The sequence below is a fragment of the Harpia harpyja genome, chromosome 10 (assembly GCF_026419915.1).
Source record: "Harpia harpyja isolate bHarHar1 chromosome 10, bHarHar1 primary haplotype, whole genome shotgun sequence".
Classification (NCBI taxonomy): Eukaryota; Metazoa; Chordata; class Aves; order Accipitriformes; family Accipitridae; genus Harpia; species Harpia harpyja.
The window spans coordinates 25,838,475-25,863,210 of record NC_068949.1 but is presented as its reverse complement, the minus strand read 5'-3'; the positions used below and the strand labels follow the sequence as shown (position 1 = coordinate 25,863,210).

Below are 24,736 nucleotides of genomic sequence, written 5' to 3'. Positions count from 1 at the left end.
TGAAAAATCAATGTTCAAGTATTCTGTCCTAATCTCCCTTAACAAAAAAACACTTAATTAAAAAACTGCTGAAATTTAGTATTTAGTTCTGTCACTTGTGATTTTGTCCTGTATCTGAAAAAGTCAGTGAAACAGTAAAGTTGGGAAAACAGGCTTGTGTGTCTGGGGTTTTTGCTAGAAGAAAGATCCACCAGACAATACTTTTGAGGCCTAAAGTGTCACTTTAAACAAAGGATGGAGGCTTACGTTGTGTGGTGAGCACAGCGATTCTGCTATGTTTCCTGCTGCAAAAGTGCTCAGTACCTAGCATGCACTCTTATAAATAACTGAGCAATTGGAGATCAAAGCAGGTTAGATATTTCATGTCCATTCTCTTTTCTAGCCCACATATCCAATTTGGTCTGGAGCATTTATGTTGCTATGTTGGTAACTAATAGTATTCTTGAAAGCAAATACAGGTAAATAATAAGCTATTGCTCATTGAGTTGATGCAGAACTCGTTCAGTTCATATAAATGAAGCAAATGAGCTGTCTGAGTTTTTTAACCAGCGTATGATGTGGAGAAGAATCCTATACAGCAGTATGTGAGAACTGAGCAAAGAGGCGGTGTTTGGAGTAACATGGTGGTTAGAAGCTGGCGTAGCAGGCTTTCTTTTTTCTTTCTTTATTTTTTCCAAATAACTAAAACACAAACCATAATCTGTATGCCAGGCACAAGTCTCAGACTGAAATAACAGTAATGGAACCTGTGTTTGGGTACCTGGACCTGCTCATGGAGCAGTTGCGGGCAGTGCTGAGCAAGGTTCAGCACTGCTGGGGTCCCCTGCCGCCTTCTGGGGGAGTGTGAAAAAACTGATCTTTCTTCCCCAAACAAGCAAGCCATGAGTGACTGAAAGCAGGGCAGATCTTACCTATGCAAGTCAAAATGTTGCTGAGGGTATGTTGGTGGTGTCTCACCTGCTGCTTCCCTCAAGACATTCCGGGAAATGGCCTCTAGGCTTGCTGTAGCCTGCTAACTGCTGCAGGTATCAGTCAACAAAGGGCATTGTACAAAACAACCTTGTTTGTGTTGCAGCCTGTGAATGACAGTCTTGTCAAAACTTCTTGCACATGCTTGTTGACTTGGAGTTAATGCTTCCATTTCCTATGTTGAAAACAGCTATGCATGTTGTTATCAACTGGTTTTACTGTAATTGATATTTGATAGTTTGTTCAAATGTTAACAGTGGATGCCTCGCATCTGTTGCAGGTGATCACGGTGCTGTGAGTAGCTGCTATAACCAAAGGGTCTTTCAGATCAGTTACTGACCGGGTGTAGGGATGTGACTATTTTAACAAAACAAAACCAAACCCTCTGTTGAATGTTGATTGGAATAATAAGCAATGCTATTTTGTTGATTTTTATTTATTCTCAGGAAGTATAATGTTAGCATTATTAGCAAGTATAAATCTAGCAACAAAACCAGGCAACAATGTTTTTAAAGAATGATAGTATCTAAGACTTTGAGCATCTTGTTTAGACTTTCAGAAAGTTGTCTTATGGTATAATCTAGGTAGTTATATGGCAATGCATTCCATATAAGAAAGAACGTTGCTTTAAAATGGGAACACCGTCCATACACACCTTGCCAAACCATTTCCATAAGGCAGGCTTTTCCAGCATTTGAATAGAATAGGACTTAAGTCAGTGCTTTTTTCCATCGCTAATATTTGGATTATCCAAGAAGTTTGGACCAAATGCAAATAAAAATCCTCTGTGAATCAACAGCTTTTGGGGCCCGTGATACTGGAATCAGCACTTTGAAACAAGATGGTAGTTTGTGTTCCAACAAATCTATGTTTTAAAGCATAAAAACTAGCTATTAAAGGTAGCACAAGGGGAGAATGGGAGAACAATAGGTGGTGTTATAGTATGAAAGGTCTAATAATTATTTTTCCTTTTTTTAAGTATCATGAAAAAAAGTTCAGGAACTGTTCTGATTTGTGGGATACTTCGTAGTAGCAGATAGGCTCTTCATTTTACTACTTTAACACTTACCTGTTTTACTGGTGACTTTAATTTCAGTAGTTGCCTCAGTCTAGGCAGTGGAACAGCAGTCTGAAAGGTACATTTTGCAGCTCTGATGTAATCAGTGTGCTTCTGAAAGGAATAAGTCATTAAACTTGTTTTTACCAAGAAGAGGGCATGTCATATAAAACATTACAGCAGCTGTGTACTGTGTGGGTGACCCCATGGCTGCATTTTCTATTCTACAGTTGGTAGATGCTACTTGAGAAAATGGACTGGAGTTTGCCATAGCTTGATCCCGTAGACAGGACTGTCCTCTTGCTTTTATGGGAATTTCTTGTCTTAAAAAGTTGGTAGTAAGGAGAGAGAGTTCACAGTGTGCTTTCTCTGGCAGAGGCTTGGACAATAACTAAGTGATTTGAGTAAGCCTTTGGGAGGACCGGGTCCTGAAAGAGCAAAGCTGATGAATCTCAGTACTGTTTTGGGAGCAGCTGGGGTTGCAGGAGAGGCTTTCTGCCCTCCCACAGCCTTTGCAGCAAAAATGTTCTCTCTAAACTTTCAAAGCATGGTAACATCTCTGAGTAGAAATGGACATTCAGTCATGCTATGTTGGCAGGTTTAATGAACTGAGCAAGTGAATTTGGTGGGGAGTTGAGAAATGAATGAGATGAGCTATTTGAAAATCTCCTTTTAAATTAACTCACTTCTAACAAATCTATAAAAAGGCCATTACACTTCAGCTAGGAAGTGTAATGTATATGCCAGTTCGTTAATAACGTGTGACACTGAGCTAGCAATTGAGGCCTCTGCGGTACCCGGGAGTACAAGGTACAACCATTGCTTCCCAGTAGTTTCAGATACGGCTTCTCTTGGCCATGTGTCCCTGTAGCAGGACCAACTGTGAGTTGGTCATTTACTGTGAGTTAGCCGTTACCAACCAAGTTGATTGGGCTCTGCTACTGGTTTCATGAGGATGAGAGAAAAAAATGCCTGTATGAAGGATTATTCCCCCCCCCCCCCCCAACCTTGTTTAATGTTTTATTGTTGGATGAGCAGCAGACACACTTCTCCAGTTTAAGTGGCTATGGCAGTATCCTAGCAGTACCTATGATGGGATAATCTTGTCTCCCAGAACCTTTTGTTTATCAAAACATAAATCAGAAGTGCAGTTGGCAGGGGAAGTCATTAAGTTATCTCCATAGACTGTAAAGTCTTTTCTACTGAGTGTCCTGTTTTTATGAGGTTGCTGGGATATGCAGTGACTCCTTAGTGAACTGCTGCCATCAGAATGAGAAATGAAAAAGACCATGTATCACCATGGCCTTTTCTCTTATGTTCTTGCCATTGAGATGCTGTGGATAAAGAGTAGAACGTAGAGGGTAAGAGAATCTAAGGAAGTCCGATGGTCAGAACGCTGGTTTGGGAGACCTAAGTTTAGTACCCTGCTTTGCCTCAGTCATCGTTCTGACTCCAAGCCAGTTGCTTAGTCCTGTAAGGCCTCAGTTCTTTATTTGTGGAAGACAGCTGATAATGCCTGGGATTGAGATTGAACACTGAAGATTGTGATATGCTCAGATACTGTCATAATGGGAACTACATTATTGTCATAAGGCTATGAGATTGTATGTTGTATGAGTAAATGTGTTATGGCATGGCAGTCAAGTAATACATGAAGAAATATAATAACATACCAGTAACTGCTCATTTTAGCAATGGTAGGCAATCTAGAATATATTCTTTTTTTATTCTTTATTTGCTGCAAAGCGTTGTGGTTGTAAATGTGATCATGCCATTTTGCTCCCTATCTTTAACCATTTATAATTCTTTGTAAAGCTCACTGTGGAGATGAAAGCTTTATACGCTTATGCCTTATCCTAGGGAAATTTGTACTAAATATTGAAAGGTTTTGAAAAAAATCAGAGTAAACACTGGAGAGCAGAATAAGAATAAAAGCTTACTTTTTCTTGTTACCAATATTCTTGTGAACTTTTTTGAATATCTGATGATAGCAAGAAATTATCTCTTATTTTAGAGAAGTTTCTTTGACTTCTCTGATGAAGCATTGGTAAGATTTGATAGTTATGACTTGTGAAAATGGTTGAGAAAGTCAGTCCTTCCCTGCGTCCTGCCCCTCCTCGCCCAAGTGCCAACATAATAAATGATTCTGTCTATTCATTTTTGGGAAGACACCATTTATGCATGTTTATATGTAGCAAGTGTTGAGAACATAGGTAAAAAAAAGTCAGTTTCAGAGATCTGCCCGTATAAAATTTCTTGGAATTTTATTCTTAGATACGTTAAACATTTGAAAATACTGTTGAAGGCATGATGAGTTGGTTATAGCTGGCTCAGCACCAACTCCTTAGAGGGTATTTCAGACGTGTTTGAGACAATGGTTTTAATATAGGTAAATGGAACAAAAAATACAAGGGGCTACAAACCTGCTTCTAAGTTATAAAAAATGGATATGAAACTTAAGAAATAAAATAATGTAAGGATGTTTTTACTCATTGTTTTGAGTGATCTGCCAACATCCAAGGCTTAAGAAGGTGGTTTCGATTATGTGTATTGGGTGTGTTATTTAAGTAATCTTGTTCGTATGCTTTAAAAAGAAAAAAAAAACAAAAAAACAAAAAACAAACTCCTGAAGTAATTTCCTTAAATATACTGAAGATGGACAACAGCAGGGCTGTTTTCTGCTCTGAAGTGTTCTACGTCTCACGCTCTAGGGTGTTACGTGCTCAGGAAGCTGTCTGCGTGCTCATGCTCGTAATCCCCATTCCTTTCACTGATTCTTTGAATCCAGTGTATGCAGCCAGCACCCAGCACCCTATCTGTGTAATCAGTGAAAACCCTTATACCATACTGCTAAACTCAGGTCTGTCTATTGAGCTTGATGTTATGTCCTCACACTTTCTAGCTGTACTTTTGGGGGGTTTTTTTAGGGTGGGCTTATTTAAATTTTACCATTGGACTCTCTAATGCTTGTCCCCTCACTTTCAGAACAGTGGTCTTTTTTTTAATCTTGGACCCTTATCCCTCTTAGCTGTACTGTCAGCAGTAACCGCACTTGCTTTTGGGGATGGAGCCTTCCTTGTTCTGTGGCAGTCGCTATCGCGCATAGCCCAGACAGCCCTCAGTGACATTCAGCAAGGTACTCCAGGGCTCTGGTAGGAAATAAGTACGGGGCGTGGTATGTCCAGTTTGCTTCCCATCACAGCATTCTGCCAAAGATGCTTTCACCTAGAGCTGCTCTGGGTACAAAGGGAGATGCTAGGGTGAGAGACAGAGTGGTCAGTCCCTTAAGGAAAACCCCTGGATGAACCTTCCACTTCACCACTGTCATCTCATGCTCTGTGAGGACTGGTTTCCTTCCCATATGGAGGGGCACCATCTTCCTGTAGTTAAACCACTTAAGCACGTCTAAAAAGGTGGAAGCAGGGGCTTTGCTCCCATTGCCCAAAGCATGTAGGCATTTTGTGTCTAGCTCTTGAACTAATGCTTTGAAAAATCAGTGTTTTATCTTTCTGTGTGGGAAAATCTGTGCGCGCCAATGTGTGTGCCTTGCTGATTAGCCCACTGGGTCAGACACCCCTCTGGAGCAAAGAGTCGGACTGAAGGACGGTGGGAGGGAGGACTTTGGCTCCATCAATCCCTTTCTGTCTGCAGCTCTTGGGAATGCTGAGAAATCATATGTGGTATTGTTCCCCCGCAGCATATCCTCACGTGCTTTGTCCAGCCTGGCTGTAAGCAATTCAAGGGACAGGCATCTAGGCTCTCCCTTGGGAGGAAAAAAAATAGTTCAACCATCACTGTAGGGAGGAGAATAAGAGTCCAAGGAAATGAGGGGAATCTGCTTGAAAACAGCAGCAATGTGAAGGGGCTCTTAGATGTCCTTGTCAGGGGTTTACCAGTCTGAGCCAGAGACAGACTTGGGCAGTTTTGAGCCTGCTGATAGTGGCATTGACTTAGAGCCTTACTATATGTTTCTATTTTGTATTGTAACTTCCTTCCAATTTTGATTCTGGAGACCCAGTATTGGCATATGTATGGTAGAGAGGGACTTTAGTATAGGAGAAACACACAAGGGAGAGTGAGACTTGAATTCTCCTCTTGAAGCAAGGGGACTAGACTAGTTGAGAGGCTTTTTAGGCAGCTATTTAGGGGGCTGGAAAGGGTCCCTGAGCATGCTGCTGGTGAGATGCTTTGTGAATTACTGCTTTTAAGCATCCTGGTTCCATGCTTATTAATACCAGATATGTGTTGCTAGATCACCTGGTAGTATAAATGTGATCCTGATCCATAGGACCAATTCATCAGTGTTTATATTGGATAAGGTAGAGCACACAGTAGGGTTTTATGGTGGCACTTTATGCCTTGTATTGTCTGTGGGAGTAGACTGTGCCTGTTCTGACATAAAATCTTCAAGAGAAGTTTACCATTTCATAACATTTTAGTACATCTGAATATGGCAGACAGAATTGGCACCCTTGTTTTGCACTGTGCAACTGGAGTGTTTTCTGATATAATGGAAACTGCCCTAAAACTTGCTTTACTGCCTCACACGACAGCAGCCTTGTGAGTCTGTTGGCATCACCCATTCTAGTCCCCCACAACTCTATCCTTTTGACTGTATACTACTAAGCCACCCATGTGAATTCATGGTGGTCTTAATTAATCAGGTCATTCCTCTCTCTCACAGCATCCCAATTATTTATCCACACTGAGTTGTTCAACCTGTCAGAGACCCAAGCTGGTGTTACTGGCAGACTTGGCTAGTCCAGGGAAGTCTTAAGAATCGTTCTCTTTTGTTTCTCTGATGCTGTAGGTAAGTGGTTGGTAGTGTAGAATTGAGCAACAAACATTTGAATAGAGGAATACAAGTAAACCTTTGGAAGTTTGTGGTTTCTGCTGAACAGAAGTGTACTCTGATTTCATGACTTTGAAGCTGATTTACGCACCTCTAATCTCCTGCTCTCAATACTCCTTTCTGAATTATCTAAAACAGGAGGAACATCATACTTGAAGAAATCTCGGCAGCAGTAGCCTTTCTCTGACAATGGCTAAAACAAAGCATGATCAAGGCCTGTTTTCACTGACAGTTCAGTTTCCCTGGACAGAACCCTTGCTGAGCTGTTAGTTATCAAATTATTTAAGTCTGTTGTTTTCTCTTTCTGAGAATGAAGCAGTTGCTAGACTGGATCTGACCCAAGATGTGGTGTTCTGTCTCTGACAGTGGCTAGCACCAGCTGTCTCTGAAGTGACTGGGGTCTGCAGCAGCAGGTGGGAGCTAATCTACCCCTACACTAGGTTTTATCATGTCTTTAACAGCTAGAGATAACTTAAGCTCTGGAAAAGATGTTTCAATATTTCTGCAAAATGTCTGTTGTTATAGTGAAGTGATCATTCTGGATAGTCTTGCTAGTGGTAGGAATGTACAATACCTTTGAATCATAAATTTTGTGGAGTTTTGTTTAGTCTATTTTTTTTTCTTTTCTTTTTAGTTTGGTGCCTCAAAAGATCTGTTGTTGATCTTGTGGTGGCACAAGGGGAATACTGCTCCTGTTTACTGAACTGTCAGTTCTTCCACTGGTTCTTCCTAGCTCCTCATGGAAGTTAACTTTTTTTCTTATTAAAGAGCAGTTTTCTTCTTTATTGAAGCCAGCCCAGCTGCAGTGATGGTAAAAGTGCTGCTTGCTATCTACTACTCTTGGAGGCTGCTCTGCTGAACAGTGTTAACCTGTTGTTGCCTAGATACAGCCTGGCCACTTGTGGAAGTACAGGCGACTTTGCCTCCTCTGGTCTTTTGTTAGCCGGAGTTCAGTAAAAATAGCTCCATTTCTGTAAATGTATTGTCTGTATTTTGCAGAAAGGAAAACTGAGGCAGAGACCAATAATGTAATTTGGTCAGCTGGGATTTGAGCCAGGGAGTGTGATATCTCAAGTCCGCTAATGGGCACTACTTCTTCAAAGAAAAGTCTGTTTTGGAGACCTTGATCTGTTAGTCCAGTTACATATTAAGTGTTGGATTATCTAAGAATCACCTAGTCTAAGAATGGAATAGCCTTACTAACACTGAGCACCACCCAAATGTCATCACCTAGTGTAGTTCAGATTCGGGTCCCAGCAGGACCTATTTTGTTGTATATTTTAACTGGGGTGATTACCCTACGACTGCTGGTGAATTTCGTGGCACAGACAGCTAGAACAATAACTTGGATTTCCAGAGCTGCATTGCTTGAAGAGACCTCATGGAGCAGTTGTAAATCTGGAGTTGTTGAGTGCTTCATTGATTCAGAGCAACATAAAGGTAGAAAATAAATGATGTTGCACATTACTACAGTGTTCAGGAATAATTCAGCTGGAGTACAGGTCTAATCTATTCCTATTTTACAGGTGAGGTCGCTGAGACACTGAGCAGTTAAAGGACTGACCTTCAGAAATGCAGTTCACAACACCCACTGAAGTCAGTGGGAGATAGGAGGACATGGCAGCTCTGAAAACCAAGTGACACACTCAAAAGTTGTGTGACATGCCTTTGGAAGACTGTGGGAGAAAACTTGGGATTCCTGTCTGCCAGCATAGATCAACATTCAGTAGTCTGTCCAGAAAAATAGTGTTTAAATGCAATACTGATAGATGTCTTCATCTTATGCTTTGCTGGGTGACAATGCAGGTCTGTTTCCGTCTGTTCAGTTGAAGGAATGCAGAAGCCCCAGAGGAGAGAGGAATCAATGAAGACTTATGCAGACTAATCTAAACAAGTCTCTTTGCTGTCTTCGAGAATCAAAAGGTGCACAGACTGTTCATTCACAGGGTGAATGTGTGGGATAAGTTTTGATTAAATGAAATATACTGAGACAATTCTCCTTAAATAGCAGCAATGCTGCAGGGGTCTTGGTGTCCTTTTGTCCTGGAACACTGGGAAGGTTTTGCATTGAAGTGAAAACCTCCTGAAATAATTTGCCTTTGTCCGGTTTTTAATTTCCTTCATACTGTGCATAAAAATCCTTTCTGGGTTAAGGTGTAATATGGCTCTGAGGAGTAATAGTTTAATACCATCAGGCTAGGTGGCAGTCCCTGAAGCTAATGCCACTTAGTGAGCTCAATAAGGCATTTAAGTATAGCTTAAGAACAGATCCAGAGGCTTGTAGCACAGTGGGTTTTACTCCACCTCTTCCCTTTTAGCTTCTTTCAATCTAATTGCATCAGTCCAGGTTTGGAACTGAGCAGAACCGGTGTGCATGGCATGAAATGATCTGTTCATGTGGCTTCTTGACAAAACCTCTGCTGCTGTTAGCCATCCAGGTAAGCCATAGAACATTGGGATGCCGTAGTCATCACCCCAGAAGGTAGAGTTTACTGGTCCAAACCTGTGTCATTTAGTAGCACAATAGATGAGATCTATCCTCAGTCTTAAGTGAAAGCCATTGTTAAGGCAGCAGTTGCCAGCTATTACTGCTTAGTTCCCAGTGAGACAGTATGGCTTGATGATGAGTTGGGAGGGCATACCAGTCTCAGCAGCCAGTGTGCAATCCGCAGGGGAGGGATTGATATTTTGGTGGCAATTTCCTAAAAGATACACCCTTTCAGCTGTGGTGTTGGCTAGTGTTCAATACTGATTCTATAGTGAATACTCTTCATATGAATAAATGTCATGGTCATCATCAAAGCCAGGGATATGAGGCCTGGTAATCTGGATTAAAAATAATCATAGAAAGGAGAATCTCCCTTAATGTGTGATTGGGTGGGGGGGTGAGGGGAGGGATGATTTCCTTGTATAGGTTCCTCCCAAGGGGGAGCCAGTTCTGACAGCCTCATCCAGTGTCAGGACATTGTGTCTGGTCAGATCTCTAAGAGTAATAGTCCCAGTAGTTTTCTGTTCTGGCAGACGTGTTGTTCTGTTCCAAAACCTAATTGCTAATTGGAATCAATATGAACTAGATAATAGCTTTCAACTGAAGCATCCATCAAGGTCTACTCCTCAGGGAGTTTCATAATTACTACCACATGAGGGGACTTGATGTTTTGTGAGGTGTGTGCAGAGGTAGTCCTGGTTGCCGTACAGAATTCAGCAGCCATGAGAACTTTCAGAAATGGCTAAATAATGCGTTAAAATATGTTTTTGCCTTGTGTGCATTTTGGTGCTTTCTGCATCACTAGAAGAGGATGAGCCTCAGAAAATGGAGGGGAGGCAAATTCTGCTTGTGGGTCTAGAAAAGGTTGCTTGTACAGGTTTGAACTGGAATGGAATTTGAATTCATGCAAATGAACTGGAAAGCCTGAGACACACAGTATTTGAGGTCCAGCTTAGAATATGTTACAAGGAGGAGATGTAATTTTATATCATAACTTTGCCCATTGCAACCCTAAAGTATAGCCATACCTATAAAATTCCCCTGAGATACTTATAGCTATTTAGTCTACGCTGAACATTACAGACATTAACACCACATCATCATCAGGGTCAGGTTTATATTTGCAAGCCAAATACTCTGTTTCATTTTGTGCAGCATGTCAAGAATGGCATAGAACCAGTTCATACCCTAAATAAGCCATGCAAATGCCTTTTCCTCTTGCTGTTGCTAGCATTTCTCTACCTACTGCAATACATGAGTGGCAGCTTCAAAGTAGCCATTCTGTTTCTACAAATGGATGTGTCTGCTTGATGTTAGAGAGCATCTCTATTTTTATCCTTTGGTTTGTCCAAAACAAAGGAAAAAGCTTCCTAGTGTAGGAAGCACAAACAGAGGATGTATAAAAGCATATGTGAAGTCTCTGATGCTCTCCTCATGTGGAGGAGGGTCTTCTCTGCAGGACAGTATAGTGAGGAAGATGGTGTGTTTGTTGGGAGGATGGAATCCAAATCTTGCCCCATGGGTTGTTGCTCTTGGCAGAAGGCCAGATCTCATTGTCTTTAGAGGAAAAAAAAAAAATCTTTATTGCCTTTCATGGATTTGGAAGAATGGTTAGAATTGGTGTCGGAAAGTGGCAGCTGCTCAAGGGACCTGTGTCTTCTGCTGCTTGGTCACTTCCATTCTCCCCTTTGCATTCTTTCTCCAGTGTGTCAGATGCAACTTTTTACTTCTTTACTCCCTATGCAGAATTCAAGCTCTTTTGTCAAAGCTTTCAGCACCTCTGTTTTCTCATCTTGACATGATGAGCTCTTTTAAAAATAAGAGGAAAGTGAGGTGGCAATATAATCCCTCCTCAGTTCTCTTTTATTGTAATCATCACAAAATCTATTCTCTTTTCAGGTAAACTTTTTGTTCTGCTGTTACTAGTAGGATAGAGCTCTGTGATCACTGGCTATCAAGTTAATGCATCTTAAAATTTCATCCTCTATGGTGGTATGATAACTTATGGATGTACCTCTATCTGGTGGAAATGCAAAGTAAAATGCGTGAGCTGAAGAATATGCAATGGTGTGTTAATGCATCTCCCTTAAAAATGGGGACTACTAGGTAAGGGCTGGTAACTCCTGAAGATGTGCTGAGTAGATGGTCTGACCATAACTTCAGTGTTTTCACTTAGTTGTTGTGTGTGCGCTGCAAGAGCCACCTCTGTTCTTGTCTGTTTCTTTGAGGCAAAGACCTTCGCTTTAGTTTTATGGTAATTTCTCAGTGATACGAGGGCATAGAGACATTGCCCCAGTACAGATGAAAGTAATCATATCTATCTTTCCAGACTCATCTAAACGTGCAGGAGGTATTCCAAAAAAGTAGATGCTGCTTTTGAATGGGCTCACTATCCTTAGTGCTAACATGTATTATTCTGGTTTGTTTGAAAGTCACTTTCAAGTAGGAGCCTGTTTGGATTGCTTTGAGTAGGGATAGCCTCTTTGGGGTATTTTTATCCTTTTAATGCTTTGTTTCCAGGGAAAGCCAAGGTCAGTAACCATAATGCTCCTCTAGAGCTGCTGCTTATTGAAATGAGGCACTGTTTAAGGAGAGTACATAAATTCTGTCATCCAAAGTGTCCCCCTAGGATGGGCATAGTTGAAGGGGCAGCACAAGTTGTTTTGCACATAAAGCATCTTCAGCCCTTGGCAGTACTGACAATGTTGTAAAGGACTTGCAGAGCAAAGTCAGACTAGTGCTGTGAGGTGGTGCTTGGTGTTGTGCGTCAGCCTGCTCACAGTGTGCTAATGTAGGTAGATTTTACGCTGTCCCATTAAGGAAGAGGTATGTTCTTTCTGCTGCTAACTGCTAATCCACTTTGCCTTTGCAGTTGGATTTGTGGAGGGCGGGGGGGGGGGGGGGAACCCAACAAATTCTCAGGTTCTAGTATCTGGTCACCTAAAATGTATGGACTGCTTTCACTTTACAGTTTCTCTTACTTCTTAATCAGTTACTGCATCTGGGTAATTTAAAGTGCCATGTGAGTGCTAACTAACTGTGATTTTATTGATGTTATCCTAATGGGCTGGCTGAATGGTGTATATGCAAATACCTGTTGTCATGATTAATTGGACAGAACTGGTAGTGGTTCATGATCAGAGGAATCAGACTGCTGATTTCTGCCAGAGATTTTTTTTTTTTTTCCCCTTTAGCATCCATGGTGAGGAGGTGAAACTTTGGTGTTGAAACCCTAGTTCTTAGCTTGTTACTGATTTGAAAAAGGTCAAACATTTGGAACCTATCACAATGTTATGATCAAGATGTGTTTAACAGAATTTATTTAAAGCATTAATTGTTGAACTACAAGTTGAAGCTCTACCTGTAGCCGTTCTAGGAGGCAAACTTTCTTAGCAATACTTGTCAATGGGTATGCGTTCTCCTTCTGCTGTGTAGTTTGTAGTGGCTTTGAGGGTAGATAGGACCAGCACACCATGCACCATTTGAAAAGGATGACTTTCAAGGTTTGCTCCAAATCCAGCAAGCCTTCATCAAAAGGACTCTCTGAGAATGTAGATTTAGCATTACTGAAGGACCCTAGTCATCACCTACAGCCCCATTATGCTTAGCACAGATGCCAAAGAAACATGCAATTTATAAAGTAAATAGGAAATGACTGTGTAAATAAATAACAATTTTAAAATGCTGGAAAAAAATGGAGGGATGTAAAAGTAAAGAATACATTATAAACTCTGCTTAGAAGTTAAGGCTTTTAGCCCAAGTTAGGCAAAAAAAGAAGTGTTGAAGACACAACACGTGGGAAAAGGATAAGTATGTTGTATATAGCAGTGAACTTTTCACCTCAGTGTCCAAAACTGACTACAAGCTCTAGATCAAACTAGTTAAGGTAATCAGAGAATATAAAAATTATGCTAAAGGCTAGATCTAGTAAGTCCAGAGTGACAAATTAGGAAGTCTTTATATGGCAATGAAAGAAGGGCTCTGCCCCGGTGTACTGTTCCTGTGGTACTAAATTCCTGTTTCCACTAAGGTTCTCTCCTGCACTGGTTTAAAATCTTCCTAGGCTTCAACTATTATTTCTAACAGAGTGGTTGCCTCTTAGTTTATACACATGTTAGACTGGACACTTGCAAATGCTCAGGCATTGCTTGCTCACTACGTTGGGAGTCAGCAGCTGCAGCAGTACAGCTCTTCCTAGCATTGTGCTGGGCTTGTTTTCTGCATCCTTAAGGACAGTTCTTACCTGTATGTAGGACCTAGATCTTCCTAGGTATCTCTCATGACTGCCCGGGCTTGCAATTTCTGACCTTAAAGTAGGGTATCATCAAGTGTTTAATTTGCACATGATTCTCATGCTGTTTGCTTGTACTGAAGCTTTCCTATACACTGTGTGAGAATGTAAGGTCTGCTACTGTAATGACATTCCATTCTTATGGGGAGACCTCTGGATTAACAGTGTGAATATTTAGTGCCTAAACATTAAATAAGAGAAGGAAAGTATGAAGTAGTTACGCCTGTGGTATTCTATTCTTGTCTGCTTTATTTAATTCTTTCAGTGAACCTTCATGGTTAAAATTCTGTATCCAGCTAATAGTCCTCATTGGGTTATTTACATTGGATTGCTTGCTTTCACTTTGATACTCATTTGAAAAACATTTTAAGGAAATTGGATGTTATAATACAGCTTTTTAGAAGAAAAAGTTCACACATAGCATGAAGGCTGTAAACTGTGGGCAGTAGAAAAAAATTGTTGTAATTAGAAGTAACATGTTGTTAGTTTGTTCTTGAGCATAAAAATGTGCTACACTGACTAGACTATATCTGGGATCTGGGGGATAAATTTTATTTTCAGTCTTTTGGCCTGACTCAACCATCTGTAGACTGTTTAAAGCTGCAGTCACTTAAAGATATGTCTGTCCCTGTAGTGATACCCTTGTTTCCTAATCCCTGTTCTCAAGGGCATGTTGGATTAGCTTGAATAATGAATGTGCCTAATTGAGGGGAGTTGACATTGGATGTAGCTAATACAAAATTGGGTTGGAAACAGAGCGGGTGTAATGTAACCTTTGAGAGGACATACTAATTTTTCTTTTGAAATGTGTGTCATGAAAGACCATTATTACAGGTGTTGACATGTCATGGTTCTTAAAATCCCATTTTCTGAGACTTCATGGATGCTGAAACTGGATTTGGTTCATGGATCCCTGTTTTCAATTGCTTGGCAACAGAGTGAACAGGACTGATGGCAGTACTCTGGTCTGTTCTCTGCAGCTGCATGCAGAGAATGGCCTTTGGTCCCTCTGTTTCCCACTTTCCTAACATCTTTACTCAGCTGCCGCTGTTTTTCTGTATAGGTAAATCTCACTCCTGATAAAGAGATAAAAGCTTACAAGAGAATGAGCTTTACATGACAGTGAATGCTGTTTACAAGACAGTCATGATGGGGCAAATACGAGTATCAAAGGAGGTGCTTTAAAACCATAGCTATAAAGAAAGGAGGTGATGTGGTGGGATCTCAGATTTCTGGTGTCACTACTTCAGCTGATGCAAGTGTCACTATTGCAAATGAAAAGAAGAGGTAGTACAGAGCCTCTGTTTTGTTTTGTAACAGATTTTGTTTTTTTCTTCCGTGTTGACTCAGCAATGTGTGCCGGCTCATGCAGAAAGTTGTGTATTGAAGGTTTTGCTTTTTTTGAAGGAAAAAAGTGAGTCTCTTTTGCCACAAGAGGGAGAGCATGAGAACGCCAGAGAGAGGAAACTGCACTGTGACGGTTCTGCTCACGTCTTCATTTTAGGCCCCACAAAGGGATAGAGAGATTTTCGGAGCTGAACTCCTCCTATCACTATGCCCATACTTACTGGAAAGCACAAATGCTAGAGATGGTCAAAGTCTAGCCTTGCCTAATCAGTGTTGCCAGTGGTTCTTGAATGAATTGTGATTATATTTCAGCTTGAGATGTACATCACTAAGAATCAAACTTGCAGACTAATTTATTCAGCGAGTCAGTCATAGTGCTGGAGCTAGGGCTTGGAGCCCAGGGAAGAAATAACGTCAACAGTTAGAATTCATCATTGCTTGTGTCTGGTTGGCACTCTATTACTAAACCCATTTAACTAAATGGATATTGATTTTTAGTTAATTCACTATCCAACCAAGTCATGCTGATATACATTTAATGTACTCTGACTTTAGTTATGCTGAAGGGCTACATCTATTTAACTGCATTGGTTTTTATGTCAATTTAGTTAAATCTGTATAAAAGTGAGTATTGACAAGCTCTAAGTGTTTCATAATGGGATTTTGCATTGTAAGCTCATTCTCCTACCAGTTCAGGTTTTACCCAATCTTCAGCTTTTCACTTGGTCTTCAGGGATAACATTTTCTAGGTTTATTTTTTTATTTTATAAAATCCACCAAACAAGTGATTGAATATTAACACTATAAGAATCAGCACTTTAAAGTCAAGAAATAGCTAGCCTAAAGCTGTCTTTTGTTTTGCTTTCTTCTCCTTGCTGCAGATGTGGTTATAATAGATGTCTCAATCAGTTATTTTGTTTCATAAAACTCTTTTTTTCTTTTTCCTTTGATAATAAGCTTAGCAGAGATACTTTCTAATCCCCTAGTATGGTGATTAACTTGCAGAGTCCGTGAAAGGCATCTGCAAAAGTTAATTGCACACACTCCTCAGCTCATCTGAGGTGGGTGGAATATAAAGCAGCAAGTAGAACTGCTGGGAATGTGTATATTTGTGTGTGGCAGTATCGTGGTTTAACCCGAGCCAGCAACTTAGCACCATGCAGCCACTTGGTGGGATGGGGGAGAGAATCAGGAGAGAAAAAAGTAAAACTCGTGGGTTGAGATAAGAACAGTTTAATAGGAAAGAAAAGAAGAAAATAATAATTATGATAATAAAATGACAATAATAATAATAGAACTGGAATATACAAAACAAGTGATGCACAATACAATGGCTCACCACTTGCCGACCAATGCCCAGTTAGCTCCTGAGCAGTGATCTGCCCACCCCCAGCCATATACTGGGCATGACATCACATGGTATGGAATACCTGTTTGGCCAGTTGGGTCAGCTGTCCTGGCTGTGTCCCCTCCCAACTTCTTGTGCCACTCCAGCCTTCTTGCTGGCTGGGCATGAGGAGCTGAAAAATCCTTGACTTGGTATAAACACTACTTAGCAACAACTAAAAACATCAGTGTGTTATCAACATTCTTCTCATACTGAATGCAAAACATATTCTATACCAGCTACTAGAAAGAAAATTAACTCTATCCCAGTGGAAACCAGGACAGGCAGGTTCATGTTGTGCATAGTGGATGGTGCGTGGCACAGAACGGAGCAATATGAGTTCTTTCTCCTGGCTCTATTGATGCCTATTGCGTGACTGTGAACACACTGCTCCCTTTGTCTGTCTGCAATTCCCTGCCTGCCTGTTCTCTAGTCTGTTATGATGATAAACTCTGCAGGGCATGGACCATCTCTTGCTGTGGTCTGAAAAAGCCACGCACATCCTCATTAGCTACCACTCCCTCCTTAGGCTATTTTTAGTTGTTGTTTGTCTCAACCAGTTGTTACTTCTATCTTGTAGACAGTGGAGACTGCCAGCTGCATGTTTAGACAGCACCCAGCACTTTGTAGCCCAGACTTGGTGAACATCTTTAGTCACTACTGTGACTCTATTTCCACCATGGCTCTATATTTGGTATGACACAATGGGGTTCTGGTAAGGCCAAAATTTTAACTGTGGCATCTGTGTCAGCTGTTTCAGTGATGGTGTTATTAGCCATACCTCAGTGCATCTCAGGCATTATGTTCATAGACTAAGCTGAGAGAGGCAAAGTTTGAGGCATTATCTGAGGGGGCAAATTGCACAGTAGCAGTGGTATGTAAACGAGCAAGTTGAATTTAGTTGTTTCCTGAAAACTGAGGGGGGGAAATCCACTTCAGCCAAAGTAAAATCTGCACAGTTTAGGCAGGCATATTAATTTAGGGCATTTCATCCTGTATTTACAGCTTTTTAAAACTGTAAGGACAGCCTGAGGTTTCAAAAAGATTAATGCAGGGATGCCAAGCATACACCACACAGGCCAGAACATTCCCCTCCCGTCCTGTTTGTTGGTGGTTCTTCAGATGTGGGCAGGAAGTGGGTCGAGGGCTGGAGGGATTATTCTGGTAGTCCTGTCCCTGCTGTGCTCCTACCCAGAGGCTCCATAGATTTTTTTCCCCAGCATGTGAACAAAGTAGATCTTTCAGGTGAATAAAGTTCTAACAGCTCCTATGCATGCAATAAGGACACATCTGGCAATGTTTTGGAAAGTGCAGGGAACACCTGCATTTGACTCTATACATGTACATCCCCTCACGAGATGTCACCTGTCCCTGTTGTGTTGTGTGACACCTACCTGTCATGACAGAGCTCTAATGACATGGGGGGGGCAGGTACAATGCTTAAGGGCCACTAGAAGAGGCGATTTGTCCCATACTAGGTGAATGGGTGAGGACCACTGAGTTACTGCGTTTGTGTTTTGGTTTTACATCAGGCAGAGGGAGACTGTGAACCTCAGGTAGTTCCCATGCTAAACAACTGGGCAGATAGGAGACCACTGTGACTCCTGGCTGCTGCCCTTGCCTCTCCAAGAGCTCACCACACACTCAGCAACTCTAGTACCACAAACTGAACTTCGCAGTGGTTAGTTTTGTGAGGTAAGGGGCATTTGAATACAGAAAATTGTGTCATGTCCTCAAGATGGTTGAGATGCAGCCTATGCTTCATAAAATGAAGCCTGTAATATTCATCTGTTTGAATTATGAACGTCTACTCCAAATAGACTTGCTACTTTTTTTTTTTTCCCACATGGAAACAGCTGCCCATTTTTATGTGAGCTTGTGGGAAAATCCAGTATTTGTCCAATTAGAAATAATTCTGAAACTATTCAGATAGCTGTGCCCATTCAAAGGGCAGCCTGGCAGCTGAGGTGGTAGCAAGGGATTGTGCCAAAGACCATGAAGAATTCCAGCTGTGAGCAAATGTGAGAGAGCAGCCTCTGGGTACCCAAGCATTGCCCCCTCCAAGCTATCGTTTCTTTCACGGCTGTGGGAATGCTTAAAAATTATGGATGGCTAGGGAGCAGGGGAAAAAAGATCATAGTGACTTTCAAATCTTTGGCTGAAAGCCAGATATGTTGTTGTGGGCAGAGATTCACATTGGAACTGCAGCCATGAGAGAAAGATTCAGAAATGACTGGGATTTATTTTGCAGTGTACTTAATTCCAAGTTTCTTTCTCAGAATGTAAAGCCCTTGTTGGCATGCTGAGGCCTAGCCTGCCCTTTCTCACTCTCCTGGTCCTGACCTGCTCTGTCTCATTATCAGCTGTTACTAATAGAGATCACTTAGTTTATTTTTCATTCTCTTTCTTTCAGCTATTCCCACTCCACTTGTGGTGCTTGAGGAACTTGAGACAGCTGAGACGGAAGCGAGGAAGCTGGGGTGGATAGAGGGGTTAGGTTGCTGTCTCCAGGAGATGTTTACCTACCAGGTTCTAATCCCATTGCTGCCCCTACATCATTGGGGAGCTTTTAGGGACTTGCTTGCAACAGCTGTGGTTAGTGAATGAGATGACTCAAGCTGGGCTTCCTTAGGTATCAATTTGAAATGCTCAGCCCATGTAACTACTGTTCTTTTCAGCGCAGGTATGTCTTTGGGTGTTGGAGTTGGGAGCAGAGGGTATCCAAGGCACATGAAGTGTCATTGCTAGGATTTCCCTCTGTGTGTCCAAAGAATGTCTAGGTTTATCTTGTCATCAAAAAGAACATTATCATCAGAGTTGGATTAAGAGAAAGAATTGTAAAGACTGAAATTACTCCGTGGACTGCTGCAAGTTCAGGTAATTGTTTGTGTTAAAAGAACGGGGAAACAATTTTAACTTTATTTTTAAATGTTATTTTCCATATCTCTTTGAATGGGTGGAAATTGTATGGGTGATTTTTCACCTAGAAGGGACAAATTTCAGATTAATGAAGAGGCCTTTTTGTTGATCTAGAATTGGTTATGGGATTGGAGAGGATTGTTCTGATGAAAAAAATGAAACTGTGTCTTTTGGTATGTCCTGGATCTGTTGTTGTGACCCTGTCTAACTGCAAATCCTTGAAAACCCCTAGCTTCAGTACATGGATGAATGACATATGGATGTGGTTGCCTACATCATTGAACGGCTGTTATGTTATCCTTAGACTGCTGCTGGTGAGGCTCTATAAATAACATTAAAAGTCTAGCCCAAGGAGGATGGAAGGGCCTGAGACCCAGGGTGTGGATCCGTTGTGGACTCTCCGTGACACGCTGCGTGTTCATGCTTCCTCCTGAGAGGTATCTTGACACCCTGAATTGCAAGCTCCTAAAGCAGACCATGCAGCTTAGCAGAGGCAGCCTCATTGCTTCTTGGCTATCCCCAATTCCTGTGCTGGGCTGCTCAAGTTGAGAGATCCTCTGAGCCAATTTGGGATTGCCGCACCTGTGGGAATGGAAAGTTTTGTTAGGTTTGCCAGCTACCCTGAAAAGTATCTAAGCCCTATAGAGACATTAGGATAAAAGAATGTATTTACTTCTCAACAAATAGTAGCATTTGCCCCCCTATATTTTAAATAGTTTCTAAGAAGATCCAGAGAGTTCCTGCTATTTGTAACTTAATGAGGAATTCAGTTTTAGTGCTATTTGGGCAGAAATGTTAACTGCCCCATCAGCTTCTGTGATGGCAATGGCCATTGTCCATCCAGACAGTAGGTAGCACGTGTTTACCACTTACCTAGAAACATAATAATTCACATCTCTTAGAAGGACCACTCCTTCCTGGCTCAGTGGAATACAGCATTCAACACAGCTCTTAAAACTGAAATATATTTCTATGTAGAGTTAAAAATAGACATCTATATTTTATATAAACACATAAGTGAGAAGGATGAAAGGAATTGACTGTAAGGGTATTTGACTGAGATTAGACATAATGGCAGCCAAATAAGTTTGGGGGTAAACACTATTAAAGTTTTAAGGGACAGGGAAGTTAAAAAAACACTCATTCAATGAAGCCGTAGACATCAGTAGTCAATTATTTGATTTACACTGCATTCCTTACCGTACAAGGATATTGGGAAAGCAGAATCAACTCACAAGCAATGAGGTGTGTAGATGAAGTAAGGCTGCTAGAATATGAGACCAGAATAGATTTAATCTTAAACCAGCAGTGAGAAGGTGAGTCAGTCTCTTTAACTGTGACTCAAGAGGCAATCTTGCTTTTACCAGGAAAAACAGATTTGTTTGTTGCACCACACTGATTTGTTAATATTGTAGGAATTGAGCCTTTGAGGTTCATTTTTGTCATAAACATGCAAGTGGTGCGTATATGTTGTAATGAATGGTTTTAATAAAGTTGATTAGGAAGTGTGTGTGCCTCACTGCTAATAACACAAATCCAGCTGGAGAGGCTACAGAGACGAGCAACTGTTGTTGTGACTTCTAGCAAGGGTTCCCTGCAGGTGGGGAGCAGATGGGAGGTGGGGGAAAAGATGAATTCCATATCGAATCGTTATTGTTCTGTTCTGTTGTTTTCCCATATAAGCCCAAAATGCTTATGGTGGGAGAGAACTTGCAGGAACTAAAGGTCCTAGCAGACTCATGAAAGAAAGGACCAGCTAACCCTTTCTCCTTACAGCTTTGGCCTTTGGTGCTCTAGGTTGTTGGCTTTCAGACTGCTTTGGATTTTTTTTCTGACTTACTGTTAGCAGCATGGGCCTGTGATGTTTTCACATCCCTTCTAATAAGTTCTGCATCACCTGCTTGTTTTTCTGCTCACTTTCTTGTCTTGAAGCCATGCAGTACCGTAGGGAAAATGCTTGAGACAGACATGATAATGCTGTTCAGGATGTGGGTCAACCTGAACTGTTCCTATTGTATATTCTCCACGGTTTGAGGTTTGCATAGTGTTCTCTGGGTTATTTCTGGATAGTGTTGTAGATGTAATGCTGAGTTATCAGATCCCATTGCAGAATATGCATTTATATTTACAATATAAATGGATAGATTTACAGGAAATCTCAGAGAAATGTGAACAGCATTAAGAAATGTGTGCCAGTGCGGGACAGTAAGGTTTATACCTGCTGGTGACAACTCCAGAACTGCCTGCCTGGCGAATAGCAACTCAGCACACTCGAAAGCAGTAGTTTATAAAAAAACTATATGGTATATGTGCAGGAAGAAGGGGTAGAATTGGTTCTCAGTCACATATGTAGTTATGATAGCCTTGCCAAACTGTGTTTACGTTAGCCTGCGTATAGGCTGTGTAGTAACAGACAGCCAGTAACAATTTTACTGTAACCTTGCTTTTTCATAGGTAGATCTCCAATCCTAGTCACCTAGTAATTTTGTTGAAAACTAAAACTTTGACAGAAATCTGTTTTTCACAGAAATTAAGCTTTTTACAGTTTTAGTAAAATTACTTAATTCAGATGAGAATGGCACGGAAAGAGTCCTGGCCATGAAACTGGGAAGGTGTTCAGCTGGGCATACAGCAGGTAACTGTATGACAAGTTCACAGAGCCATGTAATGTATTGGAAGAGGATTGATGATGTGAGGTCTCTTATTTTGCAGCCCAAACCGTGCTTTCTTTGCTGCTTTTATCGCGTACAAATTCTTTTGTAATTAGCCATTCCCTGTCATCTCTCATTGTTGCCAGGATTCATTTTTCCATAACGTACACATTGTTTTCACATAATACACTGTTTTTAATCTCCTGTGATTATTTCTATTTTCATAACCTATCTAGGATACTTTGTTCTACTTCTGTCACTGCAGTTTGCAACACTTTTACTATCTTCACATGCTCTTACACTTTTCTACTCACAGATCTTTATGAAGATATTATCTGAATGCTAAATAAAACATTACAAGTTGTGTTCTCTAGGGAGAGACAAATGTTGGATGCCTCTAAATGGAGTAGATTGTGATGCGAACAAAAATCTAGAAACAAGACCTGAAGCACAGCTGAGACTAGAGCCTCATACTGTGTGTATTGTGATGAGAGATTTACCTTCTACTGAAGGGTTGACAGTCCGAGGCTCTTTCAAGAGTTTAACGTGATTTTTAGAGCTGTTAGTACCAAACATGTAGCCGTGTGATACAAAGCACTGTTCTGATATAAATTCATTTTGATGTTTCAAATTTATTAAAAAAAAAAAAAAAAAGACATCCCCCCCGGCTGTAAACCAGCAAACTTTGTTTCGACTGAGATATGGTCTGCTTATATCATTCCGATTTTATGTTGGATTAGGTATCTTTTCTCCTGCAGCTGGCATAAAGCTGATGTAAACTCTCTATTGTGTGCTTTTGCTAACTTGACAGAAATGTGATTGTGTCCATGCCTGATCTAGCTCAGTCATGCCTTATTAAGTGATTTGGTAGCTTAGAGCCAGCATTAATTGTTGTGGAACCTCTGCCATGTTAGGCAAGACAGAAATCAGAAGTTGTCATCTTCACTATTTCGCATATGGGGAGCTACGGCAAAGGGAACAAAACCATGTTCTAGTTCAGAGCGGAACTGGCCTCTTCTCTCTGAGCTTCCTACTCTGCTGCTGGCTATTGCATATCCCTGCTCAAGTTTAGTACGCTGCGTGCTATGATAATGCATTTTTGAGAAGCCCTTCTGAGTTTTGAGTCCCTCTGGCAGTGTTCGTGTTCCAGATAACTTGAGTTACTGTACTAAGGAATTCACGAGCCATAGGCTATGGTACTGGAATGAAATCCAAGCATGTTGCCCCTGCTGCACTTCTTTGCTTGTTTTACAGTCTCATTGTAGCAACCCAATCCATTTTGTCTGGAATACTTTGCCCTTTATAAACCAACACTGTCTCTGAAATCCATTTTTTACCATCTTCCTGTTGATTAGTGGTTAGTTCTCTTCCTATTACTTATATTCTTGCTTGGAGGAGGAGTCTGGCTCCGGCCAGTAATTATGTGGATTATTGCTCTTTCTTTTTATGCCTGCTTGTAAAATATAGATTATGATAACTTTAAGCTTTATAGTTAACTGGAAATTTTGCACTTAATGGTAATGTAAGCTTGATCCCAGCATTCTAAGGGACTGTCAACCCCTGATTCTCCTTTAAGGTAGAGTTAGTGCCAGGTATGGAACACAGTTTGATGTCTACCCAGCAAACCCGCTGTCACGTGTGTGAGGTCATTACAGCAAAATTAGGAAGCCTAATTATTAGAAGTATTGTATGAGGTCCTGCAGGGCCGACCAGCAATCTTAGCTCTGTTTTCTCAGGTCCTGGATGGAGTGGGCCAAATACTAGGTAGGTCTCCCAGAGTTCCCAGACTTGGAATTAGCCACTGGCCTTAAGGAGTCAGTCTGGGGGAAGGACTGTAAAGGAAAGTGCTGAGGAAAAAGGTAGTGCTTTAGAGGACAGCAGAAAAGACCTGAAAGCTAATTCAGATGGAGTGGCAGGTGAGAAGGCTTTATCTCCTGCTCACATTACCATCTCAGAAGGATCAGCTGCAGAGATGCTCTCCCTTCCCCAGCTCCCTTCCCTAGGCAACCCAGTCAGACTCTTAGCAGAATTCACTTGACTGCTTTCCACCAGGACAGAAAAACTTGGGCAGCCATCAGGATCAGGTTGGGGTGGCGGATCCATCCCAGACAAGGCAGCCCTTACTGCCCAGGGTGAGCTGGCCAGCCTGCGAGACACAGGCAACCCTGTGCAAAACAGTTGTGTTTTGGCAAAATTACAGGCATCTTGAAGGAGTCTTACAATGGATGATGCTGGGCAGCCATAAGAGGAAGCAGTGTTCCCAGTCTGGCAGTAATGCAAAATGCTGCACTTAAGCAAGAGTTGCACAGGGAAGTCAGGCAATGTCAGTTTTTAACCTCACTTCTCTTGCTCAGTGGATTACCATGATATGGCTGCTTAGGCTTGCTGGTCTGATCCAGAGCAATATTGTTGCCTGCTCCTTTTGTGGCAGTGCTGTGGACACAGTTTTAGGAAAGGTGGCTGTCGCTGAGCAGTAGCTTCCGTAATGGCTCTTGACCATGCGTAGTGGATAGGCAGTGTGTGACAGCATGTCTGTTGTGCACTGTCAGCTGCTGTACAGTGAGGCATCCTGTTAAATGTGCATCAAAATAGGAAAAGTCTGAAGCATTCTCAGCCAATATACTGCTCAGTGTTGCTCTAATTAGCATATCAAAAAAGATCTAAGGATACAAGATGACTCCAGAAAGTGTTCTCACACTGTTTGGCTGCAGCAGCCTGTTTAGAGCTCCTAAAAATAGCCACTGATGGATCAAAGCCATGAGTGCTAGGACTGAA

General features: G+C 41.4%; 1 protein-coding gene across 3 annotated transcripts in view; it reads left to right on the top strand.

Moving 5' to 3' along the window:
- ARHGAP22 (Rho GTPase activating protein 22) overlaps positions 1 to 24,736 on the top strand; it is a 158,261-nt gene that overhangs the window by 62,437 nt on the left and 71,088 nt on the right. Inside the window, exon 1 of one of the 3 annotated variants that reach the window (XM_052798982.1) lies at positions 9,226 to 9,316. The exons of the other annotated variants lie outside the window; for them this stretch is intronic. Within the exon in view, the coding sequence (XP_052654942.1) occupies positions 9,274 to 9,316 (43 nt within the window). The 5' untranslated portion in view covers positions 9,226 to 9,273. Of the gene's footprint in view, positions 1 to 9,225; positions 9,317 to 24,736 lie in introns of those variants that run through there. 3 annotated transcript variants of the gene reach the window in all.